Source organism: Cuculus canorus, chromosome 11, assembly GCF_017976375.1.
Source record: "Cuculus canorus isolate bCucCan1 chromosome 11, bCucCan1.pri, whole genome shotgun sequence".
NCBI classification, from domain to species: Eukaryota; Metazoa; Chordata; class Aves; order Cuculiformes; family Cuculidae; genus Cuculus; species Cuculus canorus.
In genome coordinates this window covers 740,095-764,176 of record NC_071411.1, presented here as the reverse complement: position 1 = coordinate 764,176, position 24,082 = coordinate 740,095, and the positions used below count along the sequence as shown (strand labels likewise).

Below are 24,082 nucleotides of genomic sequence, written 5' to 3'. Positions count from 1 at the left end.
CCCAGGAAAAGTAAACAAAGAATAAGCAGGCTTCTAAATATTGTGACGTGCATTTCACTACAAACAAGGTAACAGGGCAAATTGCCAAAGACTTTGTCTTAAGCTCACAACTTCCATCCCATCACACAACTCTGCAAATATTGTCTATGTTTACATAAAAGATACTCATTATTTCTCCTACACAAAACAAACAAACTATCTACTAATAAAATCTGATCTACATTTCACATTCCTGAGCCCCTTCCCAGCCAGCCAGTTGTCACCTGAAAGCAAGAGGCACAATTTATATCTAACAACACAACACAGTCCTAAGCTCAGGAAGAGCTGGCAACACGCTGATCGCTGTAGGCTACTGGTTCACCCTGCCACCAGCCAAGGCTCTTCCCTTTCATTCAAGTCACACTCTATAAAAAATATTGGCCAATGAACTCATAAATAAGTGTGATTCCATGGCAGGAATGACCTGAAATGGACCTCACTGTACTTCCAATGGCCTGATGTCAGCTATTATTAAACTGCAGGTTTTACAAAGCCTTCCACTAGACGCCCTGCATTAAGCCAGAAGTTTTGGCTGTGGTACAGGCAGTGATGAAAACCATATGACGGGTAACAAGTCATCTTAATATCACTCTTCAGTACTAAGATGGGCTAATCTGAAGCAGCACTTTACTCTGGTATCACCCACGGTGCCAGCAGGATCAAGAAGTCTGGAAGTGAAATTTTTCTTTATATTTACTTTCCATTGCACAGAACTCAGCCTAACTTCCATTTTCTCTATTTTTTTAATGTGAAATAACTGGACAAGAAGATCCCAGGTGGATTACCAACGGCGCTTCCGGAAGGACTGTCACCTTGTAAGGTATGGCCAGTTTGAATATTCTATTTAAACAGCAATAAAGAACAGAGCAACAGGTTGCCAGTCACTGCATGCAGGTTAATAATATCAGGTCATTTAGAGTTGGAAGTACCACTTTTTTATAGAACATTTGAAATCTACTTTGCAGCTGAAATAATTCTGCATTTACTGCATCTAAGCTGCAAAGTAAAACAGAAAAGCTCCAGTGAATTATTTAACTCCTAAAAAAGGCTTGTCAGAAAGACTTCACAACTGTCGATAACAACATTTTCCTCAGGTATCCGTCTGTGAAAATCCATCATGCATTACAGCAGTTCTCACTGAGACAACTCAAGTCTTAGCCTTCTCTAAGATGGGGTTCAAGGGGTTTTTAAAGTAGGTATCAGCAAAGTCGTTGCAAACGACACCTGGGAGAGTGTAGACAAGCTACAACCTAAACCGCTCATCAGTCATCCTTGGTAACACACAAGCCAAGCTGTGTTTTCCCTACAATGTAAATACTGTGCCAACAGAAATTGTTTTTTAAACATGCTCTTGTTGTTCTGCCACATAACTCCAACATTGGGCTGTTTCTCGGGGCAGAGTCGTCTCTCCAGTAATCTTACTGACCAAAAAGTTTCCTCCTGCTTCTTGTCAGCAATTTCAGTAAATCAGTTGAGCAGGCAAAGAGTTAAACACACTCCTTTTATTTCAGGAATGGGACACTGACTAATAGAACCACAACTATTTTTAAATACAGATTTCAAAACAGCGCTGGTCTTGCCTTTCTTTGGATAAAATCTGTGCACAGGGCAATGCTGTGTTATTAACGAACACGGAGAGTTTGTCTTTGCCTCTGTACAGACCACGACTGGGTCATTTAAACCTTCCCTTTCCAGAAATGATGCCACAGGGAAGTTGACTGCATGCATCGGTAACAGAAGTGATTTCTAAATGTAACGTAGAGTCTTTTTAAGTCTTAAAAATGTAAGTATTAACTTCTTCAGTGTCATAACTGGTGAGACAACAAAGCTCACATGCTGTGCAGGGCTGGTGGCAGCTGCCAAGGAAGCCAGACTCATTCTCTCCTCTCTTTTTAAGCATGCAGCCCATACTAACAACGTAACTCCTGTCCTCACAGAAAGGGTTTTTCTTCCTGTAATTCATGTTTAGAATTTTCATGTCACAGAACTACCGCACATTTACCAAGTGATTTCTCACACAATCTCCAAAAGGTTTTAATCCTACTGACACGCTGTGACACCACTTGCAGCTAATTCATTACAAATTGTAAGTATTATCCTAGCCTAATACCATAAGAAGTTCCTACCTTCCACATGCTGTTTGTCAATATGAGTTTTGGTAAAGATTAGCATGATAGTGAGGATAAGTATGTCCCAAACAATTAGTACAGTGATTTTAGTGTCATTACACGCGTCAGGAAAGAAGTCAGACTTCTGGCGTGTCTGTCTGCGGAGCGACCTCTGCGTGTCCCCCTGGGGTAGGCAGTGCTCCAGCCAGGAGCTGCTGTTCAGAAGCCTTCTGTGCTGAAGGAAAAGCAGGACCGCACTGAAGACCTTGTAATGGAGAAGTCTGTAAGCCCTCCTTGAACTTGACACACTCTTTCTCAAACTCCTCTTTAACGCTCTGGTCTGCAAGCAAGTGAAGGGACAAGGCCAGGCTTTGTCCAACCCACAATCATCTGCTCAGCGTTATTCGACAGAACACCTAAGCCTGCCTCAGAGCTGCCCCTCGTCAGGAATGGCCGTCCCACCTCTGCTCCTTCCCTCTCTTCCCCGTAGGCCAGGCTGTTCCATTCCTTCGTGCTGGCTCCAACACTCAAACTGATTCAGCTTGTTCACCAGGAAGGAGCGTGTTGGATTTTCTCCCTTGCTCACATTGGGTTTGTGCCGATTTAGTGAGTTCAATCAGCTCGGTGAACGGCTTGAGTGGAAGAGCTGCTGTGAGAGAAGGGAAAGGACGTTCCAGGGAGCAGAACCAGCAGGGAACCACTGGTGCAGCGACATTCAACAACTGCTCCTTCCCAGACTATTAAATGTTTCATACAATTCTAATGATACAATAATCGAAGTATTTTCAGAAGGATCTCCAGGATCTTTGATTTTAAGACTTTAATTTTCTTTTAATTCTCCCACTCTTGAAATCTAAGCAAGCAAAGCAGATTTAATCATTATTTCCTACGAAAAAATTGGGACAGCTTAAGGAAATAAACAGGAATTGCTTCTTTCCTCATCCAAGTTGCCATCTGTGCCTTTGCTTAACTAATACTTTGCTTAGCTGATTAAGTATTTCCCAGCTTTCTAGGTACAAGCAATGCACGTATGTCTATTCATCCCATCAAAAATAGTTTTTCAACAAGAATGAATAAAATAAATGCTATACCAAATTCTGGAAAAAATTACTACAAAAATTACACTTCAAAGCTTGAAGCAAACGACGATGCTATTTTTAACTAAAAAACTCTAATATGACATTAATCTACAATGAATTTAACTTAAATAAAATTTTAATACTATTACTGTAACGCATAACTTTGTGGTAATTTATATTTTAAGGATTATTTTTTATATTCTTCATATACTAATTAAACCTTAACATTCATAACAGACCATTTTTCAGGACCAGCAGCTGCAGCAATGAGTGACACAGTAGTTCAAGACTTTTACTTGCTGTTGCACGTGCACTGATTCTTGTGTTGGCTCAATTCCCTCTTCCAGTCTGGCCATCCTGGTTAAGACGACATGAAAGAATACACGCTCCTCCTCTTCTTGGCTCTGTGCTCTGCCAAACCTCTCATTGATCCTTCCTATTTTACACTGAAGAATATGATGCTCCAAGATATGGAAGAAGATGATGATGACGACGATGATGACAATTCTCTATTTCCAACCACGGAACCCATCATGCCACTGATTCCTTTTGATCTGTTCCCAGTATGCCCCTTCGGATGCCAGTGCTACATGAGAGTTGTCCACTGCTCTGACCTAGGTAAGAACGCATGTGTGTGTGTCTGCTCTGCACTGGGCTCTCCTTTGGAGGATTTGCCTTTGAAAAGATGAGTCCTACAGCCCTGGAAATTGCAGATTCACATACTGCTGTATCAATCGTTGCCAAAAGGAGCTCCCGTTGTTTCAGTTCAGGTTGCAAACCTTATCTAATTTGTCCCCAGCAACTCATTTGTGTCCGACACTTTTTGCAATATAAACGCGTTCCCAGTTTCCATGCATTGGTTTAGAGAATTAATGAACTGCCACAACGCCCTTCCATCAGCAATGGCTTCCACTGGTAAGAGCACAGAAAGGAAAGGCATTTAGCAGATGTAGCACTTAACTCACTACTACTGGAGTTAATAAGTACATGTAATCTGCACAGCTTTTTGTCCACTGAGAGAGCAACCCCAGAATGCGAAAATGCTTGTATTTACATTTTAGATTACACTTTCTCTTGTTTCATTTGCTTCCATGAAGCTCCATCCAAACAGAGGAGCACAGTTTGCTGCATCCTTTGTCTGCATGAGACAAGCCATTAGTCCCCTCTCTCAAAAAGACTCTGGCTGCAGGAGCACTTCATTCACGGCTACAAAGCAACAGGGCAAAGGAGACAAAAACCTAACACAGGAGAAATAGGCCACAAATAAACTTCAAGGAGGTTTAAGGCCAGGGCATAAAATGGATACAAACTATTTGCTATTTCCATTGAAGGGTGCATCACCAGTAACATCTTAACCAAAGGCAAATGTGCTCCTGTCACGGTTGCAGATGAACTAGTCTGCAGATATGAATTCATTATTAATGGTCCCAGTTTGAACTGGTGCTCTTTGATGTTTTCCTGTCACTCAACGTAGCCAAAGGACTATGATCCTGCCATTAGCACTGCGACAGTGAGATTTGTTCCCATCGTGGCTCTGCCACCAGCCTAACCGTAATCCTCGACTCCTCGTGTCTTAGAAACACTGAGTCCATACATCAGGTGCTGGGGTTTCTGAAACGTGCCATTATTAAGGAATCAAAACAAATACTTGTTGACAGCAATAGGCTGTGGTTATTGCATCTGGTGCACAGCTTGCAAGCCCCTTTAGTGAAGATCACATATAGAAAAAGCCCTACTAATACACTTCATCTTAAAATAACTTAAACCTATTAATTATGGAATAATTCTTACTAATCTGGACCAGCATTTGCCATTTGATGCATCAGCATCTCCGCTGAGAAGAATGCTATTGTCCCTTGCCAGCCTCTTCTGCCCAGCCAGGATCTTGGCAGGAACCGCAGTACTTTTGTAACTGAACAATTACCTGGATTAGGGAATTTACACAACCGGTAACCGAGTCCTGACAGCAGGAAGGCCAACTTTTGTCCATGTTGACCATGAACACATCTCTCAACTCTGTGCTGAGTGGACATGGTGCCAGGACAGTGGGAAGGGCAGCGAAGGGATGGGACACAGATCCCCAGCCACTGCGACAGCCCTGTCCCTGAGCACTGAGCTGCAGCCCAGCCCCTCCGAGGACTGCTTTCTCCAAGGACTTCAGCGGTTTCTCTCTAGCACAACCCGTACTCTGAGCCTGTGCATTCCCCAGATACAGAGAATCTGCTCTGAGCTCCCACTGAAGTTTCCCCAGGTCAGGGGCAGCAGCAGCTCCTCCTGAAACTGCCCACAGGTCTGCCATGCTGTGCTCCATACTTAGTTCATAGAATCATAGAATCACCAGGTTGGAAAGGACCCACTGGATCATCGAGTCCAACCATTCCTAACACTCCCTTAAACCTTGTCCCTAAGCACTTCATCCACCCGTTCCTTAAACACCTCCAGGGAAGGTGACTCGACCACCTCCCTGGGCAGCTGTTCCAGTGCCCAATGACTCTATCTGTGAAGAATTTTTTTCTGATATCCAGCCTGAATCACCCTTGGTGGAGCTTCAGGCCATCCCACCTTGTCCTGTCCTCTGTTACTTGGGAGAAGAGGCCAGCTCCCTCCTCTCCACAACCTCCTTTCAGGTAGTTGTAGAGAGTAATAAGGTCTCCCCTCAGCCTCCTCTTCTCCAGGCTAAACAACCCCAGGTCTCTCAGCCACTCCTCATAAGACTTGTTCTCCAGCCCCCTCACCAGCTTCGTTGCTCTTCTCTGGACACTCTCCAGAGCCTCAACATCCTTCTTGTGGTGAGGGGCCCAGAACTGAACACAGTACTCAAGGTGCGGTCTCACCAGTGCCGAGTACAGAGGGAGAATAACCTCCCTGGACCTGCTGGTCACACCGTTTCTGATACAAGCCAAGATACCATTGGCCTTCTTGGCCACCTGGGCACACTGCTGGCTCATGTTCCGTCGGCTGTCAACCATTACCCCCAGGTCCTTCTCCTCCGTGCAGCTTTCCAGCCACTCTTCCCCCAGTCTGTAGCACTAAGTAGTTCCTCTTATTACTGGATATTCCCTTCTGTACTTTGTTTTATGGCTGTTTGTATTTTCTTTCTAGTCACAATCACCATAACCTCACTGTGGTTTGCTGCTCAGCTGTTGGTTTCTCTGGACCCGTACACAGGGACATGACATTTCTGTTTCACACACTTCAACAGGTTTGACATCCATACCTCGCAACATCCCGCCAGACACTCGCATGATTGACCTTCAAAACAACAAAATCAAAGAGGTGAAGGAAAAAGATCTCCAAGGACTCACATCACTCTACGTAAGCTTGCTGTCTGCCAAGTTTGAAATCTTATTTAGTGATCTGACATATTTCGATTGTTTTAAAATACAAATGTTTTTCTTCTCCAATGGTATCCGCAAAACCATAGGCCAATGCCGGCATCCTCTACTGCTCCCACAGAGCAAGCGGCAAGTCCTTCCGAGCTCTAAGAACTAAGCTGCTCCCTACAGCATCCAGAACACGTACCTTGTGTATCTCACCAGAACCTTAAGATTTATGCTGCCTTTAGCACACACAGGAACACTCCCTACACTGCAGAGGTTGTTACACAATTGTTCCTTTTTTATCTGCTTAGTGGCAGAATAGCAGAAAGCGACGAATCTCACAGGAGAACTGGAAGGCTATTTTCCGAGGGTATTTTCAGAATCACACAGCATCCAACTGACACACAGGCCTAAGCTCACGTTCCAGATCCAGCTGACTGGAACGAACTCAGACCAGCGGCGAATCACTGACAGTCAGGTGCTTCACTGCTGTTTTTAATGTGCTCCAGTTTGCACGTAGAGTCAGCCTCTACAACAACTCTCCCTGGCAACTGATGCATCTAGATATTTACAGCACATAATAAACCCTTTTTGTTAGGAAAGAAAGTGAGAGTCTCTGGGGTCTGGAGAGGCAGATTCAATCTGCTTTGGAACACGTAATTCCATACGATGCCACTCTAGATCCAGTAACAACGAATACTGATAACCATAAGATTTTCATTTTAAGACTGAGAAACCTGTTCCACAAGTTAATGCAAAGTAACAACATTCGAGTCCACATTATCAAGACAGGAAATGCACATTAAACCAACATAAAACAAATCCATTTGAGTCATATTTGGTTTCTGTGCAAAACCTGAAAATCTGCCAGATCAAAGTGTTTATGAATGAGCTTGTTTGTGGGTTGAGCCAGGACAGAAACATCAGGAATCACATAAATTAATTGTTTCTAACCACGTGTTTCCAACTCCTCTTAAGTGTCTGGGGACTGAACGGCCTTACCAGCACGTCAAGGGTGAACACGTGAACTGTAATTGATATTTGCCATAAAAGACCTTGCAGAAACCACCTTCTAGTTAATGAGACTGTGACTGGAACACATCAGTGATCACCACATTCTGTATTAGAGCAACCACTTAATTATGTGACAACTGAAAACTCTGAACTGTTTTGACTTTCTTCATCAGTTCAGTTTTAGCAAGGCCTAACAACATTTTCAGCGAGAGCAAAGTCTACTTGGTACAACTTAGGTGAGCATCGGTCTCCTCAGCAGACACAGATGGCAACCTGGATGAGGAAGGAGCAATTCCTGCTTATTTCCTTAAGCTACTCCATTTTTTTCTAGGAAATGGAGATTAATTCTGCTTTGCTCTACTTTTTTTCTTTTTCCCACAATCCCAGACAGCAAAGGACTTGCCCACAGCTTGAAATAACAAAGGAATAAAAATGAACACTCTAGGGATGGAAATGCTGAGGTGTGACTTGACATGCAAAATAATAAATAACTCCTGTGTTGTGGTAACCCATCACAAGTTCTCTGACAGCGCATGGTGACCAAGGACAAATCTGTCCCAAAAGAGGACGGGTGTACTGTACAGCCTGAGAGACTCAATTTCACAGAAGCTGAAAAGCCATGGCAAATAAGATATCAGCTCCTGTGTGCATATCAATTGTACACTTCTAAGAAATTCAGATTAAAAACTTGACTTTTTTTCGCAGCAATATGTTCAGAGAAAAAATGGAATTCTGAGCTTTGAGAGTTTGGCTGCATTAAGGAACAACAATAGAAAAGACTTTAACCCCTATGCAAGCCCCCAAAACATACGAAGACAAACACGTAGTTTTGCCAACCCTTCTCCTTATCACCGGTACCTTGTCAGCTCTGATCATTTTTTTGCTACCTTCTAGATGATGCTCCGGCTTCCAAGCTCCTTTTTGCTTTCCACAATCAAGTAAAAAGCGTAAAGTACAGACAAATGCCAAAGCTTGGCATGAAGGAAAGATAAAATATTTTAAATACTGAATTGTTAAGTTACACATAGAAATTAATTGCTTAAAATTCACAACAACAACGTTCCTGCATAGAGATGTTTTCTTTGTATTGTTCTTCCCATATTTCATAGGCACTGGCCCTGAACAACAATAAAATATCCAAGATCCACCCAAAAGCCTTTCAGCCAACAAAGAAGCTGCGACGGCTCTATTTGTCCCATAACCAGCTCACTGAGATTCCAACAAACCTACCAAAGACTTTAGCAGAGCTCAGAATTCATGCCAATAAGGTTAACAAGATCCACAAGGACGCATTTAAAGGAATGAAGTCTCTCCATGTTTTAGGTAAGTACAACTAAGTAGAAGAGAAATTGTCTTCATCAAATCTGTAACATTCTATATATCATTTTCATTCAAACCTTTCCCCGGTGTGCAATTCCTTTTTACAAAGGGATCCGTGCTCTGGAAACTACTGTTCACAATGTAATTCCTAGGTGAAGCTGCTACCTAGGTCAAGTTTCTGGTAGCCCTGCAAGCCAAGTTAGACAGCCTTTACTCACTGAGACTTGTGACTGCCACCCTCATATTAGGTGATCAAAGCTAAATACTAATTAATGCATAAAATGAAATCGGCTGTTTATAACTTGGTCCAGCATACACAAAATTCCTACCTTATAAATATTATTTTTTTCCCCCCCTTGGACAGAAATGAGCGCAAATCCTCTTAACAACGATGGAATAGAGCCAGGGGCTTTTGAAGGAGTAAATATCTATCACATAAGAATTGCAGAAGCTAAATTAACTTCAATTCCTAAAGGTAGGCTTCGTTTTACCTTTTCTATTTTTCTGAACATGGGACCAGCAAGCAGGAATTCAAATTGGGACTGTTTTTGTCTGCCCTCACTGGAAGGCTGTTGCATAAATGGCTCTCCGCCTCCGGGTCCATTCACAGACAACATTGGCTTGGGACTGCCGAGCACCACACAAGAAACCACGTCGTGTTGCGCGACGGGAAGGAGCCTAACAAATACCTCACTGCTCAGAGAATGCTGCAAGCTTTCCTCCCACATCTTGCAGCAGGAGCTGTAAGACCACAACTGTTGCACCACTTGGAAGAAAATTCCTGCCTACAAAGCCCTGTCTCAGGTTACAGAGGAGCAGGACTTTGCCCTCTGTTAGACAATTGCACAGAACATACCCAGTACATCTCTGACATGTTAACAGAGTACAGGAAAGCCAGCATGAAGAAAGCCAGCAAAATTATACCAAATCCTGGAACTGTGGAATCTTAACATTAGCATATGCACTTCTTTTTTTTTTTTAAAGTCACTATTATAAACCAAATTATGTTGATGATTTTCTTAAAAATCAACATATATGTGTGCCTAACAACCGTTTCTTTGATGCAGCAGCTGCCCCAAGATCCTCCACCCAAACCTAAACATGAAGGAAAGACGCTACATGGAACACAGTAAATATTCCAACAAAAATGAGTTGGCTTATTTTTCTCACACTGTTTGTTTTCCTCAGATTTACCCTCCAGTCTACTGGAACTTCATTTAGATGACAACAAGATCACAGCTATCGAACTTGAAGACTTCAACCGCTATAAAGATCTTCAAAGGTAAAACTCCCATGCAGAATGCTTTTATTTGGTAAAAGGTTAGAGCTGGCAGGATCTCGCGTCTGACACCTCTCTTGTTAATGATGAAAAGAGAATTAAAATTTGGAGTGTTTCTGTAAGAACTGCTGTAAATAAGACCAAACTTCAAACAACCGAACCCAAAGATAAGCATTGTTATCAGCTCTCACCTGCAGTTCACAGTCCAAGTGTACTTTAAGAACAGCATCTGATTACAAAAAGCAATCACCATAAATGCTTCCCCCGTGGCCCTCAGGTGCCGTGGAACACAGTAGGGCTTCTCCAGTCTTTTTTACTGTGCAAGCAGTGATTCACTTTAGTTAAACACTGCGGGTATGTTTTGTACTCGGAATGCACGAACTGCCCCTATTCATACTATTGAATATGAGCTCATACTGAATATGAAATCCTGTTCATACTAGGAACACCTGAAGGTGATTTATCACTAGTATTCAGTGTCCCCCTCTAGCCCATTCCCTGTCCAGCCCAGGTGTTTTCACTCCTTGTTGCTGAACTCCCAAGTCACCCCCAAAATGAGCTGTACAGCAACACCAACTGATCTTTGGTTTAGGAACAGAACGCCTTTCTTGCAATTAAATTTATAGTATTTAAGAGCTATAGCAGCTTTTTAATTACAGAGAGGCATAAGTGTACGGGAAGGAGGTACTCCATACAGATCCCAGACTGAAATATAAAAGGATAGCAGGAAAAGGGAAATACGAGCCTTGTTTATGCAAATATGAAGGAAAACTGGTAAATCATAAAAGATAAGTTCATAGCCTGAACACTACCCTGAGAGAAATACAGTAGCTGGTAAAGGAAACAACTTGGTAGGTGTTTCCAAAGAGAAAGACAAAATGCAGGTTTCTGAGGAATCGATCAGCAGTGCAGGGCAGAGGGAATTTCTTTCTGTAAGGCACAGCTAAGTACTCTGGAAATACGGCTGAGCAGCACGAATGTGGGATTTGGTAGGAGAAACTACCACTCAAGAGGAACTACTGACCTGTGCTTGGTTAGAACACCAGCTTCAGTTTCTGAAGCAATCAAGAAAGTTAGGAATCAAGAAAGAAAAAGAGATTGCAGGATGCATGGGAACAGCAATTCCAAACTGACCGGTGCCTCCACCTTGTACATCATCATCCAAGTGCTAATGCAGGCTGAAGTCTTAAGAGTAAAATAATAAGCTAACTAAGGCCTAAAGTCAGGGAAGTGTGGAAGTAGGAAAGAAGGCAGTCCTGCTTACTTTTAATAGATAAAGGCTTTGAATAAACTCTGTGTAGAACTGTTTCGTCACTCGACTCGCTCTTACCTGGCTATTTATTAGAACACCAATCCATCGCTGAGTCTGCTTTGCAGCGACACCGCTTGACAAAAGCGCTTGATTTATTTACAAGCAGACTGACTCAAGCTTAGAATTTTAACTCTGGACAATACAAGTAGAAAAAACACAGGCAAAACTGGGCAGCCACTGACATTGGGGCAGCTGCTGTCCTTCAGAGGAGACTGAAGCAAGACAAGACGTTGGTTGCACCAGTGGTGGGGTTTCTCCCACCAGAGGTAAGGTCCTATCCCTTTCACCTGATGGGTACCTCTGTGGATTTCAGTCTTTAAAAAAAGCATGCTCGTCAATGTTGCTGGGAATGTCAATGAGCCCTTAAGTCAATGTTCTTTGTATTCTTTCTAGGCTAGGCCTTGGGAATAACAAAATCAAAGACGTGGAAAACGGAAGTTTGGCCAACATCCCAAGTGTACGCGAAATCCATCTTGAAAAAAATAAACTCAAGAAAGTTCCTCCTGGATTACCTGAACTGAAATACCTCCAGGTGATGCACTAAACATACTAGAAAGCACTGGTAGTTATGAGTTATTTGACTTTCACACTGCCACACTGATTAGGACATAACGAAAAAGTATAGTTAACTGTCACATGCATTTTGACATTGCTTGCGTACTAGGAAAACCTGAAAAATCTGTGTAGTTAGGAGAACTAAACCAGACCAAAGAAAAGGAACTGCCCCTAGGGAATGAGGAAAACAAGGTACACCAAGGAAGCGTTTCCAGCAGAGTTGGTACAGATCTATTAGAGTTCCCATGTTAGAAGCTAGAGTGGAATTTTTCCATTCACATGCCAAAAAGTCTTAAATCCAAAGAAAATGATTTATGAGACTGAAAAGATAAGATTTTAAAATTTGTATTTTAAATTTGTATTTAGAACTAGAGAAATTTTGCAGTAAGATGCTTTCAAAACCCATTTATTTCCTGAATTCTCAAATAGTAATTAAAATCAAATGTGTTTTATAAGATGATCCATATCTTAGGCGAGAGCAGAAAAAAGCGTGGGGAACATGAAGAAATGCACAGGTGACAGAGCATTGAGAAGCTATTTGGGAAAGGCTTTTACTTCTGAATTTCATTTCTTTCCACTTCCTGTTTTGCTGCCAATTAAAGGAAAAACCTTTAAGATATACACACACTATGTAGATAAACATATTCAAAAACTCCACACAACCCCTCAAACATCAAGTTACAACATACTGTAAAATTAGATACACGAACAAAAGAATTCTTTTGTCAAGGTACATTATTCTACTTAAATTCTGGAGTCTATCACAAGCCCTTCTTTTTAACTAATTCAAGCTACAACAGCATTAAACCAATCTCTTCCTATAACCACACCGACAAATCTCTCCTAACACAAACTTTTCTAGAGTCTACTTGTTAAAATTTATTAAATCACTGAATATTTGCATTATAGGGTTAAGCATTTGCATAATCCTACACGTTATAATTCTTACTATAAGAGAATGTAAAGCAGCATGTTAGGAGAATGTTCCATAAAAACAGAATCCAGCTATTCTGACCACATACTGACACAATACACTATCAGGCTTTTGTGCGAAGAGACTGAGGCAGGGGGACACTCTTTTTTTTTTTAAGATTTAACGCCAGTTTTTCATTCCTGTTACTATTAATGTCCACATCCAACAGCAAACCCCACTCATCCACGTGCAATGAATGCTTAGATTTTTCCTGTGTCCATGTTAACGAATATACATTGCTATTCCGTTTGCTGCAGGTAGTCTTCCTTCACTCTAACCACATTGCAAAGCTGGGTGTGAATGACTTCTGCCCAACAGGACGAAGAAAGAAGAAAGCATTATACAGCGGCATAAGCCTCTTCAATAACCCCGTGAAGTACTGGGAGGTCCAGCCTTCAACGTTCCGCTGCATTTTAGCAAGAAACAGCGTGCAGCTTGGGAACTTCCTCAAGTGACACCGAAACTGGTCATTTCAAAAAGCAACTTGCCTAAATCAGTTCTACGATACTTGAAATTCGCAGGAAAATGCTAATTTTACACTATTTAACCAGTTTACAAAGTATTTACTATTGCAGAGAAAATTAGAAACAGTATGTTAGCAGGATCCATTGTGTTGCTGACAATGTTCAGCTCCATTTGAATAATTCAAACAAAAGCCTTTGCATCTTACTGAAGGACTCTTGGAAGTGGAACTGGAAACTGTATTTGATGTTTCCTATTACAGATGTTAAATTCTTTACTTAAATCACATAGCCTTGACATATTCTTTCTTTCAAATGAATTCCAAAACTTCAGTGGAAGTGGCTTTTTTCACAATAAGAGCCTTTTCCTCTGCCAAAGAGCGTTGTAAGAGAAATTGCCAAAACAATTCTCAGACGTGAAGAACTTCTGGTGCCGTTTTGGATAACCAATACAAGGTATGGCATTGTGGAGGCTTTTGTCTCTAAACTACAACACGCTTTTGTAATCCACTCAGTGAGATAAAGGCAGGTTTCATACCAAGAATTAAAATGCAAAAAGTCTTAAAAAGCTTTTGGTATTTTTCCTGACAACCTTAAGAGGGAAATGTCCTTCAACGTTTGCTATCAATGTAATTTGATGCACTCAGAACATTAAAAAGTAGGATTCAAGGTTTATCATATGCTTCGAGCTTAATAGGAAAGATTATTAAACTCCCTTTAGGCCAGCACAAACATTTTCTTTTATCTATAATAACTGTAATCGTGCCTTTCATTTAATTATTTTCCTCTTCTGTATTTTGACATCACACGGGTTAAGAATCTCTCATTAAAGTGAGTTTCTTAAAAATGCTAAGTGCAAGCAGATGGCTGGAACACAGCTGCCCTGACTTCTCATGTGGGTCAGCACATAGAACTCTCAATACTGACAGTACTGTATAAAATGGATATTTTATATATCTATGTAGTGTATATTTGCTATTGGGATTCAAAATAAATTAAATAAACTTCAAGAATACTTGCATTTGTATACTTGAGTACATGACAGATCAGGTCAAAACATTCAGAGGTTACAAGCAAACAGCTGACTCTTCTCTAGATATTTTCTTTCTCTTCCTTTTTCCAAACCCACAGACCTTGTGTAGCATTCATCACTGCTGTTCTTCACAAAGTCAAAACTCCATGCTTTAATTGAAGTAGATGCTGGAAATAACACAGACGAGTAGTAGCAAAAAATACCACATAAAAATCAAGCATTTCCCAATCTCCCAGCCTTTCCGCCACCTCCCTAACTACAATCAGCAATAAGCATCAACTGTATCACCTCCTTTTTTCTCACCTGCTCAGTCTGTTTGTATTTAATAGTTTGACAGCACCACCGTGCTGTTGAGACCCAAAACCACATGGGACAAGAGGGAGAATGAGCAGAAGAGGCTTTTACTGAAGAATAGGTTTTGCAAACAGAAATTCTGTTAAAACACTTGGAGACAGAAAACAGCCAAACTAAAACACTAAACAAAACACAAACCCCCCAAAAATGTGCAAATCATCGAGCACCTTCCTGTTCCTGGCTTCTGAGAATGTTTCTAAGGAGTGTGCGTGCTAGCAAACAGCATGGGAAGATACTGCCTCTACTCTCACACTTGATAAATCTCTAGAGGATTTTATCAATGGCTTAGCTTGTTGTCATCTTCAAGGCAAATTCATCTGGCTTTGAACTTTAAAACACTTCTGCCTGGGGCTCAGACAGCATTGGCAGCTTGCATTAAGGGAGTAGGCATCAAAGGGTTCACTCTAACCCTCTCCTGTCAGAGTCAGTGTTAGAGGAAAGACAGTCACCTCCTACATCACGTCACAAATTCATGGGATGTCTGACACCTGAGAGAAAAAAATGTGTTCAATTCTCCTCCACTACTTTCAGACATTCTTCAGCCAGCATTTGTGGGCAGTAACAACCAATAACGTACACGCCTTGTATCTTTGCAAGCTCTAACAGGAACCCGAGCGGGTGCCATGACATACAGACGTTAGGATATGAAACAAGCCTTACAGCTCCAGCAACAATTTCTGCATACCGACAGCAATGGCATTAACAGAATAACAGCTGACCCCTGGGGATACACTGGTGTCAGTCCTTCCACAGAACACGGCAGCTCAGTAATCAGCAGACGGGGACAAAAGCTGTCAAGAAATCAATTCCACCTTTACGTTCTGCACAGATGTTTCAGATAACGGAAAAAGGGAGACAGAGATTTGAAATAAATCCTTCAAAAAGCCTTTTCTTACTACTTATTCCTTGTACAAGTAATTAAGTTTCTGTAATAGAAAAATTGATACTTATTCCATCTAAGCTTTCCAAACTGTAATGAGCTTACCCCCTGAAAATCTGCCGGCCCACAAGATGCCAATAACCAATTCGACCAGAGGATGGCAGCCTATTGTTACCAAAGAAGGAAAAGTAATTCTGAAGAATAAATAACAAATCCTGTTACCACACAGCAATAACCCAGTAAACTTCACAGATCCTGATGAAGCAGAGTAGCCTGTTCGAGTACTAAAGTACTATTTGAATCCTTCTACGTCCTGCTCTACACCATTATGTTGCTGAAGGATGAAACAACCTCGTCTCTCCAACTCTCCTCCCCACTACTTTCCCCCATATCAACCCACTTAATGCAGGGTTTTAAAGCAGAGTGACACAAAGAGCAATACATAAGTTACACAACAACAAGCTCAATAGGACACTGAAAGTTTAAAGAACATAAGATACCATCAAATCATGATTTAAACTTGCACCAACAGCTATGGCAAGTCCACATCATGGAAATCAAAACACACATTCAATAAAACAGGATTTCTTTCCTATCTGTACTGAAAAGCCAAAGAAAAGCCAAACCCAAAATTGTGAAGGGCAAACCTCTTCAGTTTGAGATGTTGGTTCTGCATGCAAGACATCCAATGAAGAACAGTTTTATAAAGATAAGAATTTTTGATTTTTCTTCCTTGTCCCAGCATTAAGCATCTTCCTCTGCCCAGCTGTCAATTTACATAAAACCTGATGGAATTCAGTGCATCTGGCAAACGGGCTAAAAGCACCCACAGTGCTCAGAAGGGTCAAGGAAGAGAAAAGGATGGATGGATGGATGGATGGATGGATGGATGGATGGATGGATGGATGGATGGAGAATGAGCATAGCTATTCAGATATCACTGCATGGCCTTAGGAAGAGAGAGCTGTAAAATCGTAAGAGCACAGAGAGGTCTGGGCTGGATGAGCAGACAGCGAGGTGGACTGAGAACTGGCTGAAGGCAGGGAGCAGAGGGGGGTGACCTAGTGAATTCTAGCTGGAGGGCAGTCACTAGTGGTGTGCCCCAGTGGTCAATACTGGCCCCACTTGTGCTCACGATCTTCAACTAATGATCCCGACAACGCCCTCAGCGAGTTCGCTGGTGACACAGAAGCAGAAGGAGTGACTGATACACCAGAGGGTTGTGCTGCCATCGAGGGGCCTCGGCAGGCTGGAGAAATGGGCCACCAGGAATTCACGCAGTTCAAAGGGAAGCCCAAAGTTCTGTATGCAGGGAGGAATAACCCCATGCACTGGCAATACTGGACGACCTGGAAAGCAGCTTTGCAGGAAAGGACCTGGGGTCCTGGGGAACAAGCTGAACGTGAGCCAGCAAGGTGCCCTTGCAAGAAAGAAGGCTAACAAATTCAAATTTTTCAAATGAAAATATTAGGAATACCAAACATCACTGCTTACTATTCCACAGCCTTAAGAGCAGACTCCTCACTAAAAAATTACATTATTTATCCAGAAAAACGAATGCATACTACAACAGACAAAAGAAACATTAATATTTCCATTGTATTTAGATCAGAACTTAACACCAGGCTGATAATAAAAGCAGTGGTAAACTAAAAATAATGAAATCATGATCTGAAGCCCCCCCTCTTTTTTTTCTTCTTTCTCTACTCTTAGAACTTAAGATTGTTTCTTGGGGTTTTTTTCCTCCTTTCTGGGGAGACTAGAGGTTTGAGAACAAAGTTGTAATAGGAAACATATGGAAAAGCCCTGGAGTAAATGAAAATCTGACTGGAATTCCAAACGCCACGTATCACATACCATTGTCTGAAATTATCTGCTTAGATAAATGTAGGATTTACCCTGCATACTCAATAAATCACCTGAGATGGAAGAGAGAGTTACGTGTAAAATAAACAGAAAGGCTCCTACGATATTTAAGATATTTCCAAAACTAATCGATACTTTGAACCAACTTTGGCTGTTTCTCAGATCTTGATTGAGCCAATAAAAGATTAGCTCAACGCAATGTGCTGCCAACAGACAGGCTTGTGGCAGGTTTTCAGATAAAACATGAACAGTTCTACTCAGCTGAACAATACAACTCTGGATTTAACCATTATGCTGCTGTGGGAATACCAGAGAGCCAGGTTTTCCTATGCATGAGCACTTTTTCTGTCTCAATGTCTTGTCCAGAACAAATCTGAAGACTCTGAGATTTCTGGAACAGCAGCAGCATGGATGCAGTTTTGACGAGAAGCCCCACACTCCTCCACAAACACCAAGACTGGCCACAAGTCTCCTGGGCACATTGAACCAGCCCAGATTCATCAGCCCAGCTGCACACATAGAGACCAGCTGTGCCCCTTGGGTGGTGTCTGTCACCCACCAGGACATCCTGCATGTCCCCATCCCCTGAGAGAAGTTTCTGACATCAACATGCCCTTGCCACAATTACTTTGTCAGGAACTGTTAAGGAGTTACAGTCTTTCACTACATCCAGAAGTTAAGCATGGAAGAAAACCTCTGGTTGACTGGTTGCCAAAGGATGTCAAATCTCCAGAGGGACAGAGAGGGACCAAGTCACCCACATAAGCATGCACTTGCTTCTTAGCAGTTCAGACAGTGTTATTTTTCAGTGCAGTTCAGAGATAAAGACCAATTAAAATACTTCCCCTCCTCTGTTTTTCGTTTGTGGAAAAGAAAACTGACCTGAAATTCTAAAAGATATCATTTTACTGACATTTATGTGCTATTTAGGCCACCAAGAAGAACATCCAGAGACCATAATTTGTTCTGCTGTCAGCTCTATCTTCTGTCTGTTCCCCAGGACGACACAAGGAATAGACTGAACAAGTGACTTGCTGGTCAGTAATAGAGCCTAAGTTTTTAGCATAAAGAAAATGAAGAAGTCACTTATGGCAACAGATTCCTTGCTCGCCATGTCTGCATCACAGTTAACAACTGGCACGTCGCTACACAATATAACAACAGATTTCTCAGAACACAAACCAGACCAAACTAGTGTGAAGTCAACAGGCCACTCTCTCTTCTCCTTGAGGCCACAATCAAGGTGAAATTGTAGGAAACTACATGTTTGTATCATCATTTCTTGACGAACAAGTCTTCCCAAACAATTAATACTGCTGTTTGGATTGAATTTCTAAAAGCCAACTCCACAATATTTTATTTCAGAAAAGTAGAAATTAAGACTAATCTAAACCAAATCCTCAACATTCTTCTTTCTGCTTCCATAGAAAAAAAAAAAGTAGTTACTCTTTATAACACCTTTGTATCGCTATTTATGATAAAGCCATAAACACAGTGAACGTTAAAAATTGCAGGTTTCTTACCACGTTAACTAAAATTCTCTGAGATGCTTTCCTCACGCATTCCATTGCAGCACACATCCGTGAGGCAATATTTCCTGCCTCCTGTTCCAGGAATGCTTTGCTCACGTAGTACCTGTGTGTCTCAGATGCACACTGCCGCTGTTTGTGCCGCACTCAGAACAGAAAGAGTAATGCACACCTCCCACTTAACAGCTCCCTCCCCAAATCAGAATGCACAGGAACCTGAGAAGAGGAGAAAATGTAGCATGGAAAACACATCTGTTCAATGGGCAATTGCTTCATAAAGTCCCATTTGCTGCCTTTCTAAGCAGTATCTTTCCACATGAACATTCCACTGTGGGTAAACCCAGCGCCTAGCGGCCCCATGAGCAGTTCTAGACAACCGCACAGGCATCTCTCCGTGAATGCCTTCATAACACACAGTCTTATTGACAAGTTTCGCCTCTAATCCCAGTGCTCGGCAAAGACGTGAAGAGAGTTTTGGGCAGCTGTCGTGCAGTCATACAGAACATTAACATTTTTTAAAGGTATCTGCTACTAGCTCAGTTGTGGCAGAGTCCAAGCAAGCCACTCAAAGCCTTGGTTTCATGACATGCCCTGACTAATACCCCATTAGATTACTTTTTAAAATATATTTTTTAAAAAGAAAGCATTGCGGATATTTATATTTGGCTACAAATATTTGCAGGTGTTGCACCTGCTCCCGAAGTGAGAGGATAAGCAACAGTCAGGTGTCAGAAGCTGGACGCAAAGCAACAAGACCCCTCGCTGGATCACAGTGGAAGATCTGTTAGGGATGTCTGCTCACCTCTGCCTCCACAAGGAAATGGCGGCCAACAGGAATGCCATTTGAGGGGTGAACCACGTTCGAGTCTTGCCGGAAGCAGCCAGAAGGCTGCTCAAGAACCTCAGAGTGGCTAATGGCAGAAGAAACAGAAGGCTTCCTGCCACGGAATGGTTGGGTGAAAGAACAATGGGACCCTGTCTCAGCTCTGCCGAGCAGCAGCTGTGAGTCACAAACTATCCAAACAGCAGAGAAACCCTTCCATTCGATTACTTGCCATAAAGCAAATGACGCATGTATTTTATATGTCAGGCAGAAAAAAAGGTGCACGGACAAGTGTCTCTCCCAAAAGACCCATAAGATTATTTGAAGAAAACAAACACAAAATGGAGATAATAATGGAGAGTAATGGGAGGAAATAAGGGAACGGAGATCGTATCCTCCCTTAAAAGAGAATACGCCCAGACAAAGGTAAATGGCGTATAATAATGCTTGGTTTCCCTATGAAAGCTTCCAAGTCTCAATTGCTGACTGGGGACAAAATGGACCGCAGACCTTAAATGCAATGCTGGCTGCAACACAGCACTGCAAGGTCCTGTGTGAAAATGAGAGGATTTATTCTTTAGGAGAAGGAGGAATAATAAAAATTATGAATGAGTTTAAGGATTATCTCCAGTTTCCAGACTACTGGGGAGAGCTGAAAGGCTGCGCAGCAAAATCCTTTGCACCACTATGCAGGATAGTTGTAAATATCAATGGCTCTGGAAACGTTCAAGCAAATACACCTGCCACAAAGAGAAACATACCCTAAAGGCACTGTGGAATCAAGTAGGAACCTGCATTCTTGGACACGCTCAGAAGAGTAAACGGGAAGCACTTTCCATCACGTACAAGGGGAAAATTTCTGCTACTGCAGAACACGTTCCTGTGCATGAGCACTGAGGAATTCTTTGGCAAATGATTTGGACAACTACTTCTTATCCTTGCCCGAAAGAGGCTCAAGAAAAAAAAAAAAAGCTTATTTTTTTGGCTATAAACATGATTTGCTGATTGGATACAAACATGGGAACGATCTAAAGTTGCATGTGCATTTTCTTGTTCTTTTAACAAAAACGCCTGAAGTCCAGGTATCAATAAAAAAATAAGGTAATGAGTGAAGTAGTAATACAAATTATTAAGTTAGGGTAGAATTCACATTCTTTCTTTTAAGAGCCTGTCAGCTTAGGGCATTGAAGTCAGCGATTCTGTTTGAAATAAAGAAGTGTCTGCCTGGCACAGACTCAAGGAATGAAGCGGGACAGTTACAGAGTGAATCCTCTCCCTGTGAGCAGCGAGTTTCCACTCAGCTCTGCATATTAAAATGAGAGCCCTCAGAACTGTATTTTAAAGCCTTGAGGATGAGGCCTAAACTGCTAAAGAACTGTAATATACAGTAATATTTTTAAAAAATAGTAATTCCAAAAGGAGCGCCAGGTCTGCACAGTCACCTGCAACGCACATTTGTGAAATGCACCCATAAAACCTCCAGAAAACCTTTATTTTGCTCTCTTAATTCCTGGCTGTAGGATGCACTCTCAAGTTATAACAGACTGATGAAAATCCCCCAGCAGGCACATCCCACCTCTGATCAGAACAGTCAATGGAGGGAGTTTATTCAGAGAACCCTTTGATCAATACTTGCAAAACCCACAATCCGGCAAATCTTAGGAAGCAGTTTCCTCAGTTGCTCAACACGTTTTTGCCCGTAGCTCCCAGCAAACAAAGCAACAGATATAACCCAGGCTGCGTAGGATGAGGGCTGCCAAAGTTTTGATTTTGTAACATCACCTCCTGAATGGGAGCGGAGTAGGGACCACACAGCAAGGCTCAGGTCAGAGGGACCAGTAACCCCTACACGGCACAGCTCTGCCTGCCTCTCCTTCTTTAACCACCCTGGGTCTCGTCTCAGCGCTGCAGGACTGGTGACATGATTTGATGGTCCTTTCCCACAACCTTTAAAAGTTCAGATTCATGCTGCACAGGATAAAAAATTCCAGCAGCCACTACAGTCTTGATGGTGGGTTACTTTTCTTGATGGCAAGAATAAATACAAAGCACATTTGCAGATGACATCCAGGCTGCCGGCAGTATTTGAGGATTGCCAGTTAAGACCTGGAAATTTGGATGCAAAGAGTTTCAGAGCCTACACTGACTCTGAAGTGCAGCCCAGTCTAGATAACAGATGCCTAAGGCTGGTTTTGCCTTCTGAACCCACAGACTTTATGGGGAACCAAATCACCATGTTGAGACTTCCTCATGACATTCAATCATGTGTTCTCTTTTCTACTGTGTAATCACTTAGAGGAACAACCTATCATCACCAACTCCAATCTAAAACACAAAATTTCTTCAAAGTTGTCAACTGAGGACTTTAAAATTTTGAGCTTTAGCCTTTTCTTCAGACCTCTGATAGCAGGGCCAGACCTTAGCCGAAGGACCTTCTAATTCCAATGAGTTCTAGCTGACAGGACAGTTCTTGGTTCTAATTTCCACAGCTTAGCTTCATTTAAAACTTCACAAATTCAAGAGTAAAAATAAGTCCTTACAAAACAGGTTCTTTTTAAACTGAAAACCAAAACATGTTGAAAACTTAATAAATTTGTCACAGCCTTTAAGAGAAGGCATCTTACATGAATGATGTTAAATTTAATCCTCTCATCATCTTTCTTGTAAGGAAATTCCTACCACACTTCAAATGAAAACTAAGAGAAGATCAAACCACACAACTTGACCAAAAGCACAAAGTATAGGCTTGTTTATATGCAAGACAGCTCATGCTACACAAAGGGAACCGAGTCTCAATATATCCCTTGGCCAGTCCTGCACTATCTTCTGCAGCTAACCCTGCTTTAAACTAGGAGCTTTGCTGCCAGCTTTGCAAAGGACAGACTTTTTGCTCTGCCACCACAGATGTTTAAATGCATGATCAGTTTTTAAGTCTCTTGAAAGCTTCAGAGGATTTGGGACACATCAGCAGTTGAAAACAATAGAAAAATAACAGGTATGATATTAAAATTAATTTGGTTTAATTTTTATCTTTAGAGAAAATATTTTTTTCACATATGCTTTATTTAGAACTGTTAATGTAACAGAGCTCTCAATCTGCACCTTACTCTTTTGTCTTGTGCTTAAGAAAACAAACGTTGCAGCAGCAAATAACATTTTAGTCACTGGCAGAACAGACTGGGGGGATTCATTCAGCATTGCAAATGTATTCTAACTATTTTAAAAATCTATTTCTTTTGTTGTTTAATATTATTTGGGTTTAGTGGTAAAATGTTGCTATTCAACTATTTACAGCACTATTAAATAGGGATTACGCAGTATTAATTTACCCTTTCAACATTTCCTTTTATTCCGTATTCTCTACTACATAGTCTACAGAACTATGACTGCTTTTAGTTCCAGTATTGCAGGCTCCTACAATGTAATCTTTGCTCACAAGTTCCGGTGCTTTTCTTTATACCCAAAATGCTAGAATTACACGATCTATCTTCTTAAACAGTGTTCTTGATCTCAATGCTACTGAGGAAACGTGGAGAGATGAAGCAAATCATCACCTTCAGGAAGCTCAAAGAAAAAAGAGAAGTAAAACTTACTATTGTGTTATTGTCTCAAGTGCAATACCTCTAAGGCACTTGTTCTTTTGGAAGGACCAGATTGCAATTCTTTTAGCAATCCAAAAGCATAGGTAAATGTTTCTGTAAATAATACAATTAATCCAAAACAGAGTCTCACTTCAGCAAAAACTGTCCTTTTTCCTCCATTTTTTTCCACATATCCCAGTTATTTCAGTATCACGTAGCCACAGCAGCAGATAACTATCCCTTTCTTCCTCCGCCTTTAAAGATAGGAAGAACATTTTTGTTCAGTAAAATGGTTTATATCTGGTGTCATACTTGCCTCTTTCATAGGAGGATTTATGTTCTTCCTATATAACTTAGCACAAACATGTTGGAAACTTACTGTGAATCCTGAACTACAACTGAAAACCAACTGGGAACAGCACAGCACCGTGCCAGCATCACTGCACGGCACCTCCACCCTGCAGAAAGGGAACAAACACCAACTGTGGAGGGGACAGAAGTGTAAGACAGAAGATGTTCCTAAGAGCTTTTCCACTGCACATGCTTTCCATCAATC

At 41.6% G+C, this 24,082-nt stretch overlaps 2 protein-coding genes across 7 annotated transcripts in view; one reads left to right on the top strand and one right to left on the bottom strand.

The window, feature by feature from the left end:
- Nucleotides 1-24,082, bottom strand: part of CENPP (centromere protein P) — a 103,228-nt gene that overhangs the window by 46,628 nt on the left and 32,518 nt on the right. The gene's annotated exons all lie outside the window — the stretch shown is intronic.
- Nucleotides 583-14,453, top strand: ASPN (asporin). Of its 2 annotated transcripts, XM_054076585.1 has the most exons (9): nt 583-859; nt 1,735-1,822; nt 3,574-3,844; nt 6,429-6,541; nt 8,670-8,883; nt 9,245-9,355; nt 10,069-10,162; nt 11,865-12,003; nt 13,257-14,453. In XM_054076585.1, the coding sequence occupies exons 3-9, from the start codon at nt 3,598-3,600 to the stop codon at nt 13,452-13,454; spliced, it is 1,116 nt and encodes a 371-aa protein (XP_053932560.1). In that variant the 5' UTR covers nt 583-859; nt 1,735-1,822; nt 3,574-3,597; the 3' UTR covers nt 13,455-14,453. The 2 variants fall into 2 exon arrangements, with proteins under 2 accessions (XP_053932560.1, XP_053932559.1); XM_054076584.1 differs by lacking the exon at nt 1,735-1,822 and having other exon boundaries at nt 584-859; nt 13,257-14,452.